General features: G+C 44.4%; 1 protein-coding gene across 2 annotated transcripts in view; it reads right to left on the minus strand.

The window, feature by feature from the left end:
* MAGI3 (membrane associated guanylate kinase, WW and PDZ domain containing 3) overlaps positions 1-18,163 on the minus strand; it is a 56,610-nt gene that overhangs the window by 26,287 nt on the left and 12,160 nt on the right. For both annotated transcript variants that reach the window (XM_065854716.2, XM_065854717.2), the window contains exon 2: positions 1,238-1,354. In XM_065854716.2, the coding sequence (XP_065710788.1) occupies positions 1,238-1,354 (117 nt within the window). The remainder of the gene's footprint in view (positions 1-1,237; positions 1,355-18,163) is intronic.

Below are 18,163 nucleotides of genomic sequence, written 5' to 3' on the forward strand. Positions count from 1 at the left end.
TGAGGTGGTAATTAGAGAGAATTCTTCTTATGTGCAGTGTGACTAAGCACGTTTGATTTTTGGGCCACTAAACCCATAACTGGGCACAAAACCTATTCTTTAGCCTTATAATTCAAAGGGTAATTCGTCTATACTCCAAAGCCTAGCTATAGGTAAGCTTTTTCTAAGTAATCAGTAAATTGCTGTGTTAATGCAGAAGTTCTCAAAGTGTTATGTCTATAAATACGGGCCTCCCATAGGTATAATAGCTTAATTAAAGCTCTCCTGGAAAGGACTCCACTGATTCATTACTGCCTACAACCTAACAGTATTTTAAAGGCATATGTGAATTTTTTCAGGTAGCAGCATGAACAAGAGCTCCTAGTAAAAAAAACGCCTTTCACTATTATTAAGAAAATCACAAACTCTTGGGCGTGCTCAGTATAACGACGCTAAATTGAGAATGGAATTCCTGTAGTTACAGAAACATTAGTCGACAAACCTCTACATTCTCAGTGCAATGAATATTTAAATATAACCCATGACGAGCCTTTTTAATCAGCGAACCTTTGAGACAAAGTAAAGGATGATCTTGTGATAATTAAGGAATTAAATGGCACAGAAGGGCGAGAAGCAACGACAGGCTATTTGGTGTGTGTGAGTGTCCTGTACCTTGAACAGTGCTTTCTACAAAGCAGGCCTGGTTGGAGCAGTGACCTTTAGGGACCTCGCTAAAGGCAAATGAATTAACACCTGCGCTGGCTGGACCAAGAGATGCCAGCAGATGCTCAGAGCTGAAGGGCTGGCACAAGCAATGGGACAGGTCCAGCCAGATTCTCCGATTAATTAATTCTTGCTGTGACACTGAGGTTTGTCCACGCAGTTTCTTCCTCTTCTTTTGTGCAAAAAACCTCAACATGTTGACAAATACCAGGTCGCGTTTGCACTGTTTGATCACGCTGAGGAAGGTTTGCTTCCCATGGTGGCTCTGGTTATTCTAACAACAACTGACAAACCTTTGATGAGTACAACACAGATATTCCTGGAGTACTCTGAGCTCGAATGCTGATGTTTTTGCTGTTTTGTCGGTCTGTATTGGCTGTACCTTTTCATCGCAACTTAAGATATGAAACTAGCAAAGCCACTTACAGAAGTTCCAGTTGCAAAGCAGAACTATAAACCAGATTAGGAGAGAAGGCATTTAAAGCTCTGGAAAACCTGTTGGTTAGTCAAATGAGGCTGATCTTTACATACTTACAAGGGATGGTTCTCAAGTAGAGATTGTCTCTGATCACTTGCTGGAGTTTATGGTCTATGGAGCCCTTCTGGAACTGGAGGCTCAAGTAGTGGCGCAAGTCTTTGTTGATGACTTTTCCTTAAAAAAAGCAACGAACAAGAATAACTGGTAAAAATTAAGCAGGATCTCGCAATGAGAATGACATCTCAATGCCATAAATGTTCCAAGAATGAAAGCAGCAGAAAGACTTGGGTTGTTTTAAATGCAACACCATAGACAGAAAAGCCATTCCACACTTCCCAAGCCTGGACTTTCTGCTGGTGTAAATTTGCACCGTGATTCTAAGCACAGCTCAGCAACAACCACCCAACCTCAGCATCTCCCAAGCAAGACAAGGACTACATTCTGGAATTGTTCAGAAATCAATAAAAAGTATTAAAATACAGGATCTATTTCAAAAATTAAAAGTCTCTACAGACAAGAAACTGCTTCGAAATATAGTGATAATACTTTCTATTCAATTTACACCTACTGGCTGGGTACCCGAACTCAGTATTTGCCTTATGGGAATCCACATTCTTGGTATTATAGAAAGAAAATATTTTCTTTTTAAAAGTGCTGCTTGATAGTAGAGGGTTCTTTTACAATTATTCTTTGCAATAGTTCTGTCAGGTATCATTAGCGAATCTGTCATATCACGAGATAACCACGGCCCCTTCAGCACACAAATAACTGAGCTCTTATATTACTGCTTCATCCTTCTGACAGAAGGGTACAAAAGATTGTTTTGTACCCTGTCATCTTCCCAGAGAGCACATTAAATAGGGTTCAGTGACCTTGATAAATTTAAGTTACGTACTACAGCAGAACACTCGGAGCTTTAGGGAAAAAGACTCTGTCTTTGTCTCCAAAAGCCAATCCGGGGATGGCCAGTAGCAGGCGGGAACAAAAGCTGGAACAGACAACTGCTCCTTTTAAATTACGTCAGTGACAGGTCACCAAATGCATCAACCCGCCGTGGGGGTGATGCTCGGCCGCCTGTCGGGACCGGCTGTGGGAGAGAACACCTGGAGAGGCCAGAGAATGGAACAGGGCGCAGGGCCGCGTCGGGCTGAACGCAAAGCTCGCCTTACATCCACATCGCTGTGCTCACATCAAATGTCAAATCTGGAAACACAACCAACAAACCCTCCCAACACTAAGCAAGTTTTCCCAGCCACGTGCCACTGCTGCAAAGGCGGTCGCATATTTTGGTACGTTTATACTTTCCCTTCTGACAAGTTAAGGGCAGATACACACCTTATATTCACCTCAACCATGACCACAGCTACATTCACCACCAGCAAACCGTACTTCAGTTTGCACCCTCTTCCTTCCAAGCAAAATAATGGCATGATGTAAAGTGTTTAAAGGCAAAACAAGATCACCTATGAGCCCTCTCTTCATAGAGGGCTGTGCTGTCTAGGAATTAACCAACTCTTCCCCAAACACGGAACTCACAGTAGCTCCCCCAGGCCCGTGACCCCGTAGCTCAATTCCCTGCTTTGCCATCATGAGCTGTTCTTCATAATACTTTGGATTTGCTTCCTGCAGCATAATGAGCAAAACATGCCACGGAAAACGAAAACAAATGGTGTAATCTCCAGCAAGCAAAATATTTTCCATTTGTTACGACAAATCGCTTTATTGTTTGTCGACAAGATAGTTTCTCAACATTAAAAAATGTTTCACCGCTAAAATGGCCCATTCATCTCCCTGTCAAAGGTGGATCTATAGAACTGCACTTTAACAATACAAACATATTTCACTTGGGCGGATCAATACACACGTATTTCACTCGGGTGGATGAAGCTGGTTGTCAGCTACGCTCATGGTGGAAAGACTTGGCAAGGGGTGAAAATCTGTATTAGATGTAGAATTATAGAGACTTCATTTATTCACTGATCTTGCCCTCTTTGTGTTTTAAAATTTAAAACTCTTTTCAATAAATATTGACTCGGTCCAACAGCAAAGCTGCTACCAGGGATATGCCAACAATCAAGGGTTAATCTTAACGTTAAAGCTTTAAAGATTGGATATACTGTGAGACCAAGATGACTAAACTGAAGACTGAAAAGATTGCCTGGGGAAAAGAGAAGAAAGTCAAACTAAAGAGAGAAAATGACAGAAAGTCACATAGAGAATGGTGTGCATTAGAAAGCAGGAAAATAAAATAATAGCAAGGATGCTTTAGGCAACCTCCAAAGCTTGTTCTTGTGCAAAAGCTGGATATTTCCCCCTTCACGAGTCAAACATGCTCTTTTACATTGTTTCACGCAGGCTTTTAGGAGAAACTCCTGTATCCGACTCTCCAAAATGACCCAATAAATGTCGGGTTGGTGTTTGTTGTGCTGCTGAGCTGCCTCGGAAGGATGACACACGCAACACAGGGACCAGTCAAGAGGAATCGTGTACTTCACAGCATTCAGGTTCTACAAGACGAACAGGCACAAGGCCCTTGTCTTCAGTTTTAATTTAAATTAACCACAAAGGAGCTGTTCAAAGAAGGACATGCACACTGCTAAGGAAAACTAAGTGACTGCAAAAGAAAAGGCGGCTTGAGTACCACTGCAAGTAAATACAGGGCTGTCAAGGGCAGAGCCGACCGAGAGCGACAGAATCATTGCAAAAAACACGGGTTTTTTATGCAAAAAACAGGGGTTTTTTTTGCAGCTTCCATTTCTCTTGTCACACCACAAACCGCAACGGTAAAGCTGCCTTTGCTGCGGCACCCAAGCAGGACAAACCCAGCTATTTATACATCCAACCTGTCATGGAAACGCTCAAGTACACACATCGTGGTTACAAACGGATGAGCATTGCTGCGGTGCTACTAGAACACACATTTCTAAAATTACATTTCTAAATTGGCATTGTTGGTAAAACAGCAAAGCTCAAAGTCGAAACATGCAAATGAATTCTAAGGATACGCGTAGACTTTACGTTGCTGCCCAATAGTAAGTCACAGCAAAATAATGTCAGGAGTACGTCTGGCGAATGCTGGTACACGGAATATCGGCGACAACCCCACAGATCGCTCTGAAAACCATTGTTTTGATGCACATTTTATGCAGGCAGACGTAGGTGACAACTTTGTAGGGGTAGGGAACACGGTATTCAGTGGCTGTGGGGAGCTATAGTGTGAAGTTTCCATGCCAACACCTCCTGGAGACAGCAGCATCTATAAACTAATACAGAGCCACAACGCTGATGGCGTTTTTCCTTTCAAACTTTGCGAAAAATACTTTGCTGTTAATTACAAACCCCATTTTTCAAAGTAGGTTTCTTAAAAGCATGTGGCTTCCCTATTAAACCATATAGTTCACTGCTAGGGCTTACACTTCCACTGTAGCCTTCAGCACAAAAATGTACTTTGAGGGAATAGATGTGAAAAGGGAGCTGTGTCCCCTTGTTCTTCTTTAAAAAGCCTGTCTGTAGTGTGTTCCACTGATGAATTAAAGGGTAAAATACCAAAACAAACCACTAAAAGTTAGAGGCGGGCAAGGCCGCAGCCGAGGCCTTTGCCAGAGTAGGGCAGGGGCAAAGCCGGGGGAACAGGCCCCACAGGCCCCGGCCCAAAATCATCCCAGGGATTTTGAACCAAAATCCCAATTTTTACCACTCACTGCCCTTCTCCCCAAACCCCCACAGCCCTCCCTCACTACACTGACCTCAGCACTACTGTCCTCTGGGGGTTTTAAGCATTAAAGAATGAAAAAAAAAAAAACCCTGCAGATTAGATACCGCTACACAATTTTTCTCAATGAGAACAAAGCACAAGGAGAAACGTAAACAGAGTTGCATAATGTAAATTCAGCGCTTCATAAATATAAACGGAATGCCACGCAGCCCAAGGTTACACGCGGCTGTGTCGTGTGTTACATAAGCACCGATTGCAAAAGGCAACCTAGAATATGAGAATTCCACGTGAAACACACATTAAGAGCTAATAAAAGGGCTAAATGGCTTCGCTCAAAAGTGGTTAACTAAAATAGGAATTTTTGGGGTTAATCAAGTGGAAAACAGTTACTGTTTAATTAAAACTAGGCTACTAATAAAGATTAAGGTATCTTTGCCGTGACTAAGCAAAAGCCATTTAAAGAAACCTTCAGCTACACAAACGAGGTACGTTGCATTAGAAAACCCAAGTTATAATTAGCGTGCAACACATTAACTTTATGATAGTCCTCAGTGACTACTCACATAGGATAATTTAACACAAGCTACAGATCCAAACACGTGCATTCACTGAGCACAATAAATTCCTTCTAAAAAATGCAAGACAATCTACAGAATATGGCAGCCGTCAGTACTGAGAACACACACCTACATTCCCAGTACAAGAAACACGTGGGAGGTTCAAATTATTTCGGTTAAGAAAGAAAGAGAGAGGAACATTTTGAGAATGTCCAACTCAGCAGGTGCTGAGCTAGGAGCTCCCGAGGAAAATGCAGGGCAATAAGCAAGATGAGAAGATGACCACATCTGGGGCTAGAGATCCTGGGCCACATCTGGGGCTAGAGATCCTGGACCACATCTGGCACCGGAGACCCTGGACCCCATCTGGGAACAGAGACCCTGGACCCCCTCTTGGGACTGGAAACCCTGGACCACATCTGGGACCGGAGATCCTGAACCACATCTGGGACTGGAGACCCTGGACCACATCTGGGACCGGAGACCCTGGACCACATCTGGGACCATAGATCCTGAACCACATCTGGGACCAGAGATCCTGGACTGCATCTGGGACCAGAGATCCCGGACTGCATCTGGGACCAGAGATCCTGGTCCCACTATGGGCTGAGCACCACTCAAGGCGATTTCTGCTCATTCACTGGGTAACTGCTGTTTCTTCAGGGAGCAATCAAGCTGTCAGGTGAAGCACTATTTGCTAAGAGACAAGGAATAAGAAAATCACTGCGTTCGGTTCTCAGGACTCAATAAGCACCACACACACCAGCCGGTGACCACCAGCTGCTTTGGAGTTAAGTCTCCGCAAGGATGTTCAAAAGACCAAAAGCAGATAATCATCTCAGCAATGTGACATGGATGTTTCTGCTCCTTTGCCTTTTAACGAGATTCAAACAGCAGTAGGTCCCCACTGCTCTGCTCCCAAAGTCGGAATTAATCACGTCTTTTGATTGCCAGATCCAACATCAGAAAAGGCCAAGCGTTGACTAATTCAGCAGAGGTTCTCCAAAGGGCCATAGTGGGCAGGTCTCAGGCTCGGATACCGTAAGGGCATCTTGATTTGCTGTATCACTGGTACGTAGTGACATTTGTCCGAAAACAGCAACCTGTCACAGGAGATAGAATTTCCCCTGACAATGAACAGAACAGACGAGGTAAAGAATGAAACTTGATTTCCTAGAACAAACGTGGGAGAAAAGCCAAATAGATTAGAAGCTTATTTCGGGACGTGAAATGCAAATGATGTATTGTGCAATTAAACAAAAAAAAAAAAAAAAAAAAGAGACCACCACCACCACCAGATTATTAAAGTGCATTAAGTAAGAATCACAAAATATCAGGGGTTGGAAGGGCCCTGGAAAGCTCATCCAGTGCAATCCCCCCATGGAGCAGGAACACCCAGCTGAGGTTCCACAGGAAGGTGTCCAGGCGGGTTTGAATGTCTGCAGAGAAGGAGGCTCCACAACCTCCCTGGGCAGCCTGGGCCGGCTCTGCCACCCTCACCATGGAGAAGTTTCTTCTCAAATTTTAGTGGAACCTCCTGTGTTCCAGTTTGAACCCATTGCCCCTTGTCCTATCATTGGTTGTCACTGAGAAGAGCCTGGCTCCATCCTCATGGCAATCACCTTTTATATACTTATAGACATTAATAAGGTTCCCCCTCAGTCTCCTCTTCTCCAAACTAAAGAGCCCCAGCTCCCTCAGCCTTTCCTCACACGGGAGATGCTCCACTCCCTTCAGCATCTTGGTGGCTGCGCTGGACTCTCTCCAGCAGTTCCCTGTCCTTCTGGAACTGAGGGGCCACAACTGCACACAATATTCCAGGTGTGGTCTCCCCAGGGCAGAGCAGAGGGGCAGGAGAACCTCTCTGACCTACTGACCACCCCCTTCTAACCCACCCCAGGTACCATTGGCCTTCCTGGCCACAAGGGCCCAGTGCTGGCTCATGGTCACCCTGCTGTCCCCAGGACCCCCAGGTCCCTTTCCCCTACACTGCTCTCTAATAGGTCATTTCCCAACTTATACTGGAACCTGGGGTTGTTCCTGTCCAGATTCAAGACTCTACACTTTCCCTTGTTCTATTTCATTAAATTTTTCCCTGCCCAACTCTCCAGCCTGTCCAGGTCTCTGATGGCAGCACAGCTTCCAGTGTCAGCCACTCCTCCCAGCTTGGTGCCATCAGCAAACTTGTTGACAGTCACTCTATTCCCTCGTTCAAATCGTTGATGAATATATTGAATAATATAGGCCCCAGTACTTTTTAGGAAGCACCAGCCATAGGAAAAGCATCACCCTCCTGTATGCTAATGTCCTAGAGACAAATTCAGGGGAGGTTTTTGGGGGTGAACCCAACATGCTCCCCCTGCTCCCAGGTGTCCTGCCCCTCATTTCCCTGTGAATACGTCCAAGACCGAGCTGCAGGACCTGCCTGAGAGTTTAATTCCTCCGAGTAGCACAACTAATCCGTAAACTTTTAACTACAATAGCAAATCTTGTTTCTTTGTGCTGAAGAGAAATCATGGTGCAGAGCTTTTGCTGATTACCATGCTGCAAAATAAAGGTTGTTAAGTGGCTAAATGCTGCTAGGGTCAATCTTCTTTAAAGAAAATTGCATTAAGGATCTTTCACGAAGCTGAACTATGGCTGTGTCATTAAAGATATTGTGCAAATTCAGAAAAAGGAAAGGCTAAGAATGTCAGATTCATCTAATTACATTAACATGATAAGACGCAGAACCATTCATAGAGGAATTTACATAGGGCCTATTGTGCAGAACAAGTCTCAAGGCGCTCCATAGCCACAATAATCCATTAAACCAGACTCATTTACTAGCTGAAAGCTGACAAATACTACAGGAGATCTTGAGATCTGCAGTCAAGGTGGTGACTGATTCTGGGAAATTAGGGTTCTTGATCCTCATTCTTGAACACCACAGCACACCTTGTTCTACTGTTCCCTTGATACCTCACAGGGCTGCAAATGTTCTACCAATAAACCAGATCACTGTTGGTAAACCTATGCAAAAATAATCTGGCTTTGTGTCTGCCTCTGAACTTCTTCATTAAAGCATTTCAGGTTTTGAAGAGAACTAAAATATGCTCCGGAGGGGGCAACCCAAACAACCTTTAGGAAATACAGAAGGCACTGGCAAATAAAGCGTTGGTTACTCTGAAACACACTTGGAGCCCAGAACAAGAGTCGAAATGTGAGCGGCGGGGCCTGGATGCAACCCTCCAGAGAAACAGCAAAACCAACTGTACCAGAAGGCTCTAGATGGTGAATATCCACGGTTGGGTTCCTCATCACAGTATCACTGAATGTCAGGGGTTGGAAGGGACCTGGAAAGCTCATCCAGTGCAATCCCCCCATGGAGCAAGAACACCCAGCTGAGGTTCCACAGGAAGGTGTCCAGGCGGGTTTGAATGTCTGCAGAGAAGGAGACTCCACAACCTCCCTGGGCAGCCTGGGCAAGGCTCTGACACCCTCACCATGAAGAAGTTTCTTCTCCTCTTTCAGTGGAACCTCTTGTGTTCCAGTTTGAACCCATTGCCCCTTGTCCTATCGTTGGTTGTCACTGAGAAGAGCCTGGCTCCATCCTCATGGCAATCACCTTTTATATACTTATAGACATTAATAAGGTTCCCCCTCAGTCTCCTCTTCTCCAAACTAAAGAGCCCCAGCTCCCTCAGCCTTTCCTCACACGGGAGATGCTCCACTCCCTTCAGCATCTTGGTGGCTGCGCTGGACTCTCTCCAGCAGTTCCCTGTCCTTCTGGAACTGAGGGGCCAGAACTGGACACAATATTCCAGGTGTGGTCTCCCTGGGGCAGAGCAGAGGGGCAGGAGAACCTCTCTGACCTACTGACCACCCCCTTCTAACCCACCCCAGGTACCATTGGCCTTCCTGGCCACAAGGGCCCAGTGCTGGCTCATGGTCATCCTCATCCTCCATGGAAAAAAAATCTATTGTTTAGTGCAGAAAGAAGAAGACAGACAATATTTGCAGAACATAGATGGCATTTGGAGAGAGCCTTTCGGTGCCATTTGGTTGGTATTTGAAAATAACACTTGTCACCCAGCTGATAACTGCCTCCGTTTGCAAATAGATGCAGCAGAGTTGGTTGCATCTTGGCAGCAAAGAGGACGGAAAGCAGGAGGTTTGTACCGGAGGAAAGAAGCACCTTCCACCGCGAGAAGACCAGGACAATGAGAAACAATGAGAAACGCTGGCAATAGTGCTGGACCACACAGTTCATTATTTCCCACTGAACGCTACTTTTCGTCTTGTTACATCTCTAGACACTCTATGTGATTTCTGTGACAGCAGACGTCATTTTCAGTTGGTTTTACGTGATGCATTGGTATTGAAAAAGCTTGCAGAGCCTGGTACATTTTCTTCCCGCAACCTTAAGGATTTTTTAAAACTAAAATCCTTTGAGACTTCGGGATGGCAGCTTTGAGCACACTGCTATTGGATGTGATTATAGCAATACCTTGCACACAAAAACCCATTAACCACGGGAGCTCAGTCAGGAGAATCACCAGCGGGCAGGGTTTGCTCTGATAAAGCCAAGTATTTTAATGTACCATTATTAAACGGGAGAAAGGCAAAGCACAAAGAACTGTACAGCTGTTTCTGATAGAAGATCAGACACCAAATGAGATACGAGGAAAACTTGAATGATTTAAAATAATTAATGGGTTTCAAATAAAATGCCAACATAACCATTTCCTTCAGCTTAACAGTGGGGAAGAAAAAATGCAAAAGAGCTTTCTGCAAGAGAACAGTTTGACCTTTTATATCATATACGGAGACTTTCCTTGCTTTGATTTGGTTATTTTCTTGAGAAGTAAAAAAGAAAAGCAACAATCTTTTGCCTATTTATAAAGTTTGCCATCTTTTCAAGAGCTATTTTAATTCTCTCTTTCTCAAGATCCTTCCCCACACTTCACTTGAATTCATGGGAAAGATGGGGCGTTTTACAACTTTCTGAAGCAACTAAGAGTCACTGCGGAGAATTTGGTTTTATTTACGGTGGGGTAATACCTAAGAGCAGAGATATGCTGCACATTTTGTATTTTGGCCCTATTATTAATACAATGGCTGATTATGCACCGGATCCCTCGCTAAGTGTTAATCTGTCCCTGCACCGCTCCTGCTGTAAAGTCAAATCCAGACGCCGGAGCCATGAAATCAGAGTCCTCTAGCTGTCACAGGTTATAATAATCCACAAATCATTTCATCTGCTCTTAATTGAGCAGACACAGAGCTGGAACCCTTCAAACCAAAGATCAGTAACCCAAACAATAGAGGTGATTTTCCTCCGGGTATGTGTGGTTTGTTTTTCCCGATTTATAAACAATCTCCCATTCATTCCCTTAATTCACAATGTGAAGTTTTAGTTCATTCACACTACAGAAAACGATTTACTGAGACAGCAAACAAACCAACTGACTTTAGAAAGCACAATTAACATACGCAACTGAACAAGATGTTACTTGAGTCCCCAAACTGTTCTAATATTAATGCTTCCCTTTGATAATCTGCAGCTAAAGTGCCAATTCAAACTTAGCGACGTTTAAGGAGTATTTTCTCAATACCCACCCCAACAAGCGATTCCACCCGGGGCACCTGCAGGTTACACTCACTGTAACACCCCGCACAAATTGTCTGCCCTGCTGTTTGTCCTACCCCAGCATCGCATTCCAGACACTGACGTACGTATAACATACCATATCTCATTGCTTAAGCAGCGTGCGGTTCTATAGAATGACACATTTCAGTCACATCCCCAAAGAAAAATGTCCTCGCAGCTGCTCGGTGTTACACAAGCCATTTAATCTGCTTGGGACTTGGCAGTGTTTTCCCAGCAGAAGGGCACGTGTTCACATGCCAAGACCTTTAGTTTTTCTGTTGTTTTCAGTGTTCTGATTAGAATAGAACTTATGCAAATCATAGGCAGGTTTATTTTTAGCCTGCTTTCCATAGGAAGCAAGACGTGCAATTACACTCTGCATAATTTCTAGGCCCACTAACCTATTTCAGTCTGGAGTTTGGCAGAGCGGGAGCCTGACAAAGACACCGTTCCTAAAGCCACCGTATGTCACAAACGGGAGCCTGACAAAGACACTCTATTCCTAAAGACACCGTATATCACAAACCCCTTGGGTGACCCACAGATCCTTCAGCCGTGCCCGGGAGTGGCAGCGCAAGGTCCGTCCTGGCCGGACCCATAAACTGAGTTTACACAACAGCAAACCGGGCTCTCAAACGCCAGCCCCATCCCAAGCATCCCTGCCTTGCGTTGCTTAAAAATACAACAGTTTTCTAACAGAGTGGTTCATTCCCACATGTGGAAATGCCACTGATGGGGCGGCAGGACCTACAGCAAGAGCAGGGACCCCACCGAGCGCTGGACACCCAGGTCATGGAGCCATGAAGGAATTAGAGCTCCTTGAACTGGCTTTTCTCAGAGCTCAGGAAATCACAACACTCCCGGCGGCTCCCGAGGACCCCCAGCAACTAAAGCCACCAGCATCCAAGCGCCAGGTCAGCCCTTCTCTGATCGAATTAACAGCTGTGCCATGGCACTGCGGTATCGATTAGAGACAGCTCTAGGTTTAATTTGGAAGAACCCCCCAGCGCTCTCTGCACAATACGGACAGTCAGCACAATCCCCGAACCCCAGCTGTGCGCTGGCCATGACTAATGCCCACGTATTGCTGACTATTGCACGGGTTCACGCAGCGATTCACCTCCACCGTTCGGTGTATTCATTGAAATGCCTAACAGATTCGGGCAGCTGAGGCTGATGGATTCCTTCTTCGTCCTTATGCTGCAGGAGGAGCGAGGTGAGATGGTCCTGAGGGGTCCAAACCTGCCTGAGCTCAGCCCTGAGCATCTGGGCACCCAACAGCTTCAGCATGAGGTTTGGGGAAGTTTATAATCTTTCGGGTGGTCGTTGCCCATGTGCTGATATGGGAGTCCATGGACCGAAGGCATCGGACACGACCAGGTCCAGGCACACCCCATCCGAACGAGCTTCCAAAGCGCGGCGACCGAGGGCGGGCGGGCTTAATGAGATACCATCGAGATAAGAGACTCTGTTATCAACCCGACTCCAAACGCAATTATCAAACCACCCATTCGCAGCAGCGGTTCAGCCAACGCAATATTTTAGCAGATGAGCCTGAAGCATAAGCTTCATTAGGCTTTAACTGATGACATCTCCTGCCCTAACCGACTGTTCATAACTTGTTTTTATGGTCATGCAGGCAGAGAATTTGCAACTCAAAGTAGGAACCAATAAGCTGATGTAAAATGATGCAGTAGCCTTAAATTTACAGGAGGACACAGATATTGAAGCCTTCCAATTCACTAAGAAAATTTGCTTCATTATTGTTCCCGCTCTAAAACGTTTCATAAATAAAAGTGTTTGGACTCTGCGGGACCCAGAAAAAAAAGGTGGGTGAACTAAAAGTAAATCCAACAGTAAAATAATTGTTCTACAGATTAAGCACACAGAAAACCACAAAAATAGACGCAACTCTATTTTAAGAATAAAGCTCAACTACTAGATTCCTATAAAAGTGGCCTATTTATCCCAAAAAGTACAATTACTATAACCTAGTTAGATTTGATTTTCTCTCTAGGGCAACATTAGTAGCAGCGAAACGTTAAAGCTTCAGTTGCACTGTGTGTGAGTCCACAATTCAACACTCACTTTTTTCCCACAAAAAGTATCTTCTGAAGTGGGAATTACTTGGATATCTACCGTCCTGATTCAGTTTATTAGCAAGTGGCAAAGAAAGAGGAAAACAGCCGCAAACCCACAGGCTGGTCAAAGATAGCAAGACACACAGCTCAGCTTTATCGACAACAGCTACTTGGGAGAAGCTCAGATAACGAGTATAATTACGTATTGTTGTTATCCATATGCTCTATACCATGTACGTGCTTTTGACATCTGACGAGAAACAGCCTTTCGACTGGGTTTTCCATTATATAATTCAATCAGTTTACTTCCTTGGGCAGAACTTACCATCTGCAGAAATGCCAGTGCTCTGGATCACCCTTTGCCAAGGAATTCACTGCGCTTTGCTGCCCTTGGCCAAACATCTGCACGTACCAGCAGGTCAAAGCTCCACAGCGCTAACGATTATTCTCCTTTACCGACAGGTTTAAGTTCAGACATCCCTGCTGTGGGTCTGGTGTCATTCGAATCATGCTTAGAAAACAGAAATGTCATATTTTACCAATAAAGGGTTAAGGACTCTCAGTCATTTCAACTGACCTTGCTATGACTTACCCACAGTCAGCTCCGCAGCACACAGATGGTTCAACTGATGCTGCCAGTGCTTTAAGCTCAGAAAATGCTGCTTTTTTTTAAAAAAAAGCATATTATTATTATTATTATTTCCCTGTGCTGTGTTTACTGTTTCACGCGTGTCTCTGACTGCCAAGGAATTGTTAATTAATGACCATGAGATCCGTTTTGGTAGCGCACAGCTGGGTACTCGGTCATGCAACATCTGCTTCTCAGCACTTCTCCTGTTTCTTATCTACCGGTAGTTTGTAAGAAAATGGTCCCAATGGAGTATGTCAGTCAGTATGTGGAGAGAGATGCTGGTAAATGAGTTTATTAACTAACAGCTATTAATACACCAACCTTCAGATGACTAATGAACCCACGTCTCTCGCAGAATGGAAAAGCACCAGAACCCGCCATGCGCTGCACTCGAAGTTGCTACCTCTGTGTTTTTACCTGCTAATTATTATCAAGAGAAGCAAAGCCAACCAAACAAAAAGGTAAAATTTCCAGTGACATTTACAGGATAATCTTCTTTGAAGAGTGCACAAAACAGAGCAAAAACCAAACTCGAAAGAACAGGGTGGAAAGTAACTGCTCTCCAGCAGTAACTACAACAACTGCCTGGCTGACGATCTCATTCGGTGACAATCGAATTCAGTGATGAAATGTCACCAGTTGCTTTAATTTCTACTCCCAGAAGGTCGGCACAAGGTAGATATCATAAGCAAAATAATGTTTATATACCCCGAAAATAAGACAGATTCTTATATTAATTTTTGCTCAAAAAGATGCCTTTTTTACATGTATAGCTGCCTGGATGCTATTCAGATTAACTTTGTAATGAACTGTAACTAGGGCTTATTTTTGGAGTAGGGCTTATATTTTGAGCATGCTCAAAAATCCTGAGAAATCACGCTAGGGCTTATTTTTGGGGTAGGGCTTATTTTCGGGGAAACAGGGCAGACTATGAGGCAGAAGGGGTGATGCAGTTCCAATAATGGAGTTTTGCGCTGGGCTCGGGATGCTCAGAGCTGCCTCCGAAGGCTGGACCCAGTCAAATCTGCTTAAAGAGCTCACTCAATTCAGTACTGACACAGAGCTGTGATTCTCGTAAGAAAGCACTTCAAATAAAAAGACAGCTTTGAAGGCAAAGCCAAATCTCATTTCTGTTCTCGATTCACAATCAATCAGAAGGCAGTGACGGATGTTCGCCCCAACAGGAAAACCCAAACTGACAGCACCGGAGTTTTTTCCTGTATTTATTGCATCATTCCTTTTCCTGTCATCCTCATATAGGTTCTGCAATAATCTCTTTGAAATGCTTCGCTATCGCAGAGCACAGCATTGCACAGATATTCCCCTTACCCACCGTCGACGCTTCTACGCAAAACGCTTCCAAGACGCGAATGCACCGCAAGGTAAGGGTTTTAAAAGGCTCCCTTCTTCTGTTTGAATACAAGCAGGTGATATATAATATCACGATATATAATATCATACACACAGCCAGTCTCAGGGATTTGTTGAAACAGAGCTTCCATATAAGTTGATTTATATATATATAAACTTGACAATATAATAAAACATAGAGGTAGACGATGAAAAACCACCCCACACCTATGATTATAAGAATTACACGAAGCAATTCCGACACCAGGTACCTGTCCCAACGACACCCAGCGTCTCACAAAACTCCAACTGGATTGCAGTGAAGACCCTTTTTAACTTTACTGGTCACACCGACTTGGAATTGGGCAGCAGTTATAATGTCAGTGTAAGAAACATAACGCACGTCCAACAGGGAGGCAAAGAATACATTTTAAAGAGCAAAATTTCCAATATCCTCCACTTCTAAACGCATTTTGCAGTGTTTGCAGTGGCACTGAGGTCCGGTTCAGCCCGCAGGCATCGCTCGAATTGCCTGTGTTTGAATGAGATCTATATTGTTACTTCAAACAGCAGATGCGGCTTTTATCTCCACAAATTTGTTAACGGTAAGAAAAGCCTCACATTTCAAACCTGCGCTATTTGTGTTTTTCTTTCCATTTCTTTAATGCCCAACATCACAAACCAGGATGAGCAATGGACCACTAAGAAAAGAGTTCAGATAGAATAAAGCAAAATGAGATGTGCTTGCTGGCAGGCAATAAATAAGGATTTCAGGACAACAAATTTTATGCCCCCTGAAGGTGATTCAACAAAGCAGAACCTGATTGAAGTCCTTTTGCTTTCCGCTGCGTTTCACCTTGTGCAAGAAAAAACCGTCCACGGAAACAAGTTCCTCAGGTAAAAACCCTTTTACTATTCCTGCAGCACGACACTTCACATTACGTAGCGGAGTCTGATGCCTGAATGGAAGAATAACCTATTTTTAGTGGACTTTTAACTGGGAGAAAAAGCAGAGGACAGTTGGTAGGTCCTGAATGCTTTCAAGCTTCCCTGTGGAAATACTCCACGCATCTGTGTACAACTCGAGGTTGATAAAAGGTGAACGGCGCCCCAGGATCCACCGCAATCCGACGACAATAATTCCGTTTTAAGCAGCGTTCCGCGGCACGTCCACAAAGCACATTGCACGTTCCCTCCTCCGCAAAGACCAGGGGACGAACGCTTCCGATGCCTCAAAAAGCAGCCGCCAGTCGTGAAGGCAGAGGGATAATAGTGGGAAACAGCTTTAAATGAAGAGCCGTGCAAATCACCCATGTGCGCTTCTGCCTGAAAAAATGCGCTGACATTGTTTCTACAATACAAATACTTCCGATTTATAAATATTTATGCAACTCCAGGTTCAAATCACTAATTGAATGTCCCACACGGACACCAACAAGGACTTGGAAAATTCATATTAATAAGGCTATTCAGCTGGCAAAGTGAAATATTTCCAGTGCAACAGGGCTGAGCAGACAAATGTACCTTTTCCCCTTACGTTACTCACTTCGGTAGCAGATTTAGAGATTTATGCTCTAAACCCAAACCTCAGTTTGAATCCATACACTTTACATAGGGGTTAGAAAACATATCCCTGGCTAAGCAACACCCACATACCTGAAATATTTTGCAGAACAAAAAGAAAGAACACGCACTACAGCACAAACAACATTCAGTCCACTGCAATTATTTGCTACTTTGACAAACATTAAGCGCCCTCGCCCTAATGAATTCATTGAAGTCCTAGCGCTACCTCCTAATGGGTATTAATTAAACTTTTCCAGCATCTCTACCTTCACCAGAGAAAAGTAATTACTCACTGCTGTCCTACAGAGAGGGAAATAAAATCCACAGGATTAGGGTTTTCTATACTAAGTAGGGCAGCCAGGAAAGCCGGCAATTCAGAGGCGACTTGCTGGAGTTGGTAATTCCACAACATGAGCAACGCTTCAGGCCTTGCATGGAGTGAAACTGTTTTCCTGCTGCCTGTAAATAAGCCAAAAAGGGTTTAATAATAGCACAGAGGTCTGTCAACTATTTGTCTTTCTCAAAATTCCTAAGGGGACTCGACATAATTATCGTATTTTAATATTATCCTATGAAGAATTGTTTCTCTTGGGGTGAAATGCAGAGGTTGTTCAGCAATATTGCAAAGCATCCCAGGATTTTGAGGGGGGAACCCAGGAGTGCCCCAAGGGACCCAGGAGTTCAGGAATGATCCAGGAGTTCCGGAGGGACCCAGGAGTGCCCCAAGGGACCCAGGAGTTCAGGAATGATCCAGGAGTTCGGGAGGGACCCAGGAGTTCGGGGCGGGACCCAGTCTCTATGAGTCACTTATGGGGCGCTACGGGGCACTTACAGAGCACGAACGGGGAACTTGTGGGTCGGTATGGGGCACTTGGGGGTCACTAAAAGGCACTTATGGGGCACTTATGGGTTGATAAGAGTCACTTATAGGGCTCCATGTGCCACTTGAGGGGCTCTATGGGTCACTTATGGGGCTCTATGGGTCACTTATGGGGCACTTGGGGGTGGCTAAGAGTCACTTATGGGGCACTATGAGTAATGTATGAGGCTCTGTGGGGGTTCAGGGTTTGGGGTCCCTCCCGAACTCCTGGGTCAGGAGTCAGGTGTTACCTCAGCTGTTCTGTAGAGTTTAACCACCGGCTTATATACCCATCAATATTTCACGGCTTATCTATCAGTGTATGCATTTTAAAATAGTTTTATTCATAAACATGGCACATTAATGCTTCTATGCATTTAAAAAATACACGCAGCAGCAGCCGAAGGTGTCAAAGATCTAGAATGGACCATTTTTACTTACTCATACAAAACTTTAGTACAACAGGGACCAATTCTCAATAAAACCACAGCAATTTTGTCTTCACATTTACACCATTAGCATTTTTCGCCACACACCCAACACAACGCGTTCAGGTTCACATGACAAACACTGTCTCCCAAGGAAATGCTGT

Source organism: Patagioenas fasciata, chromosome 21 (assembly GCF_037038585.1).
Source record: "Patagioenas fasciata isolate bPatFas1 chromosome 21, bPatFas1.hap1, whole genome shotgun sequence".
In the NCBI taxonomy this organism is placed as follows: domain Eukaryota; kingdom Metazoa; phylum Chordata; class Aves; order Columbiformes; family Columbidae; genus Patagioenas; species Patagioenas fasciata.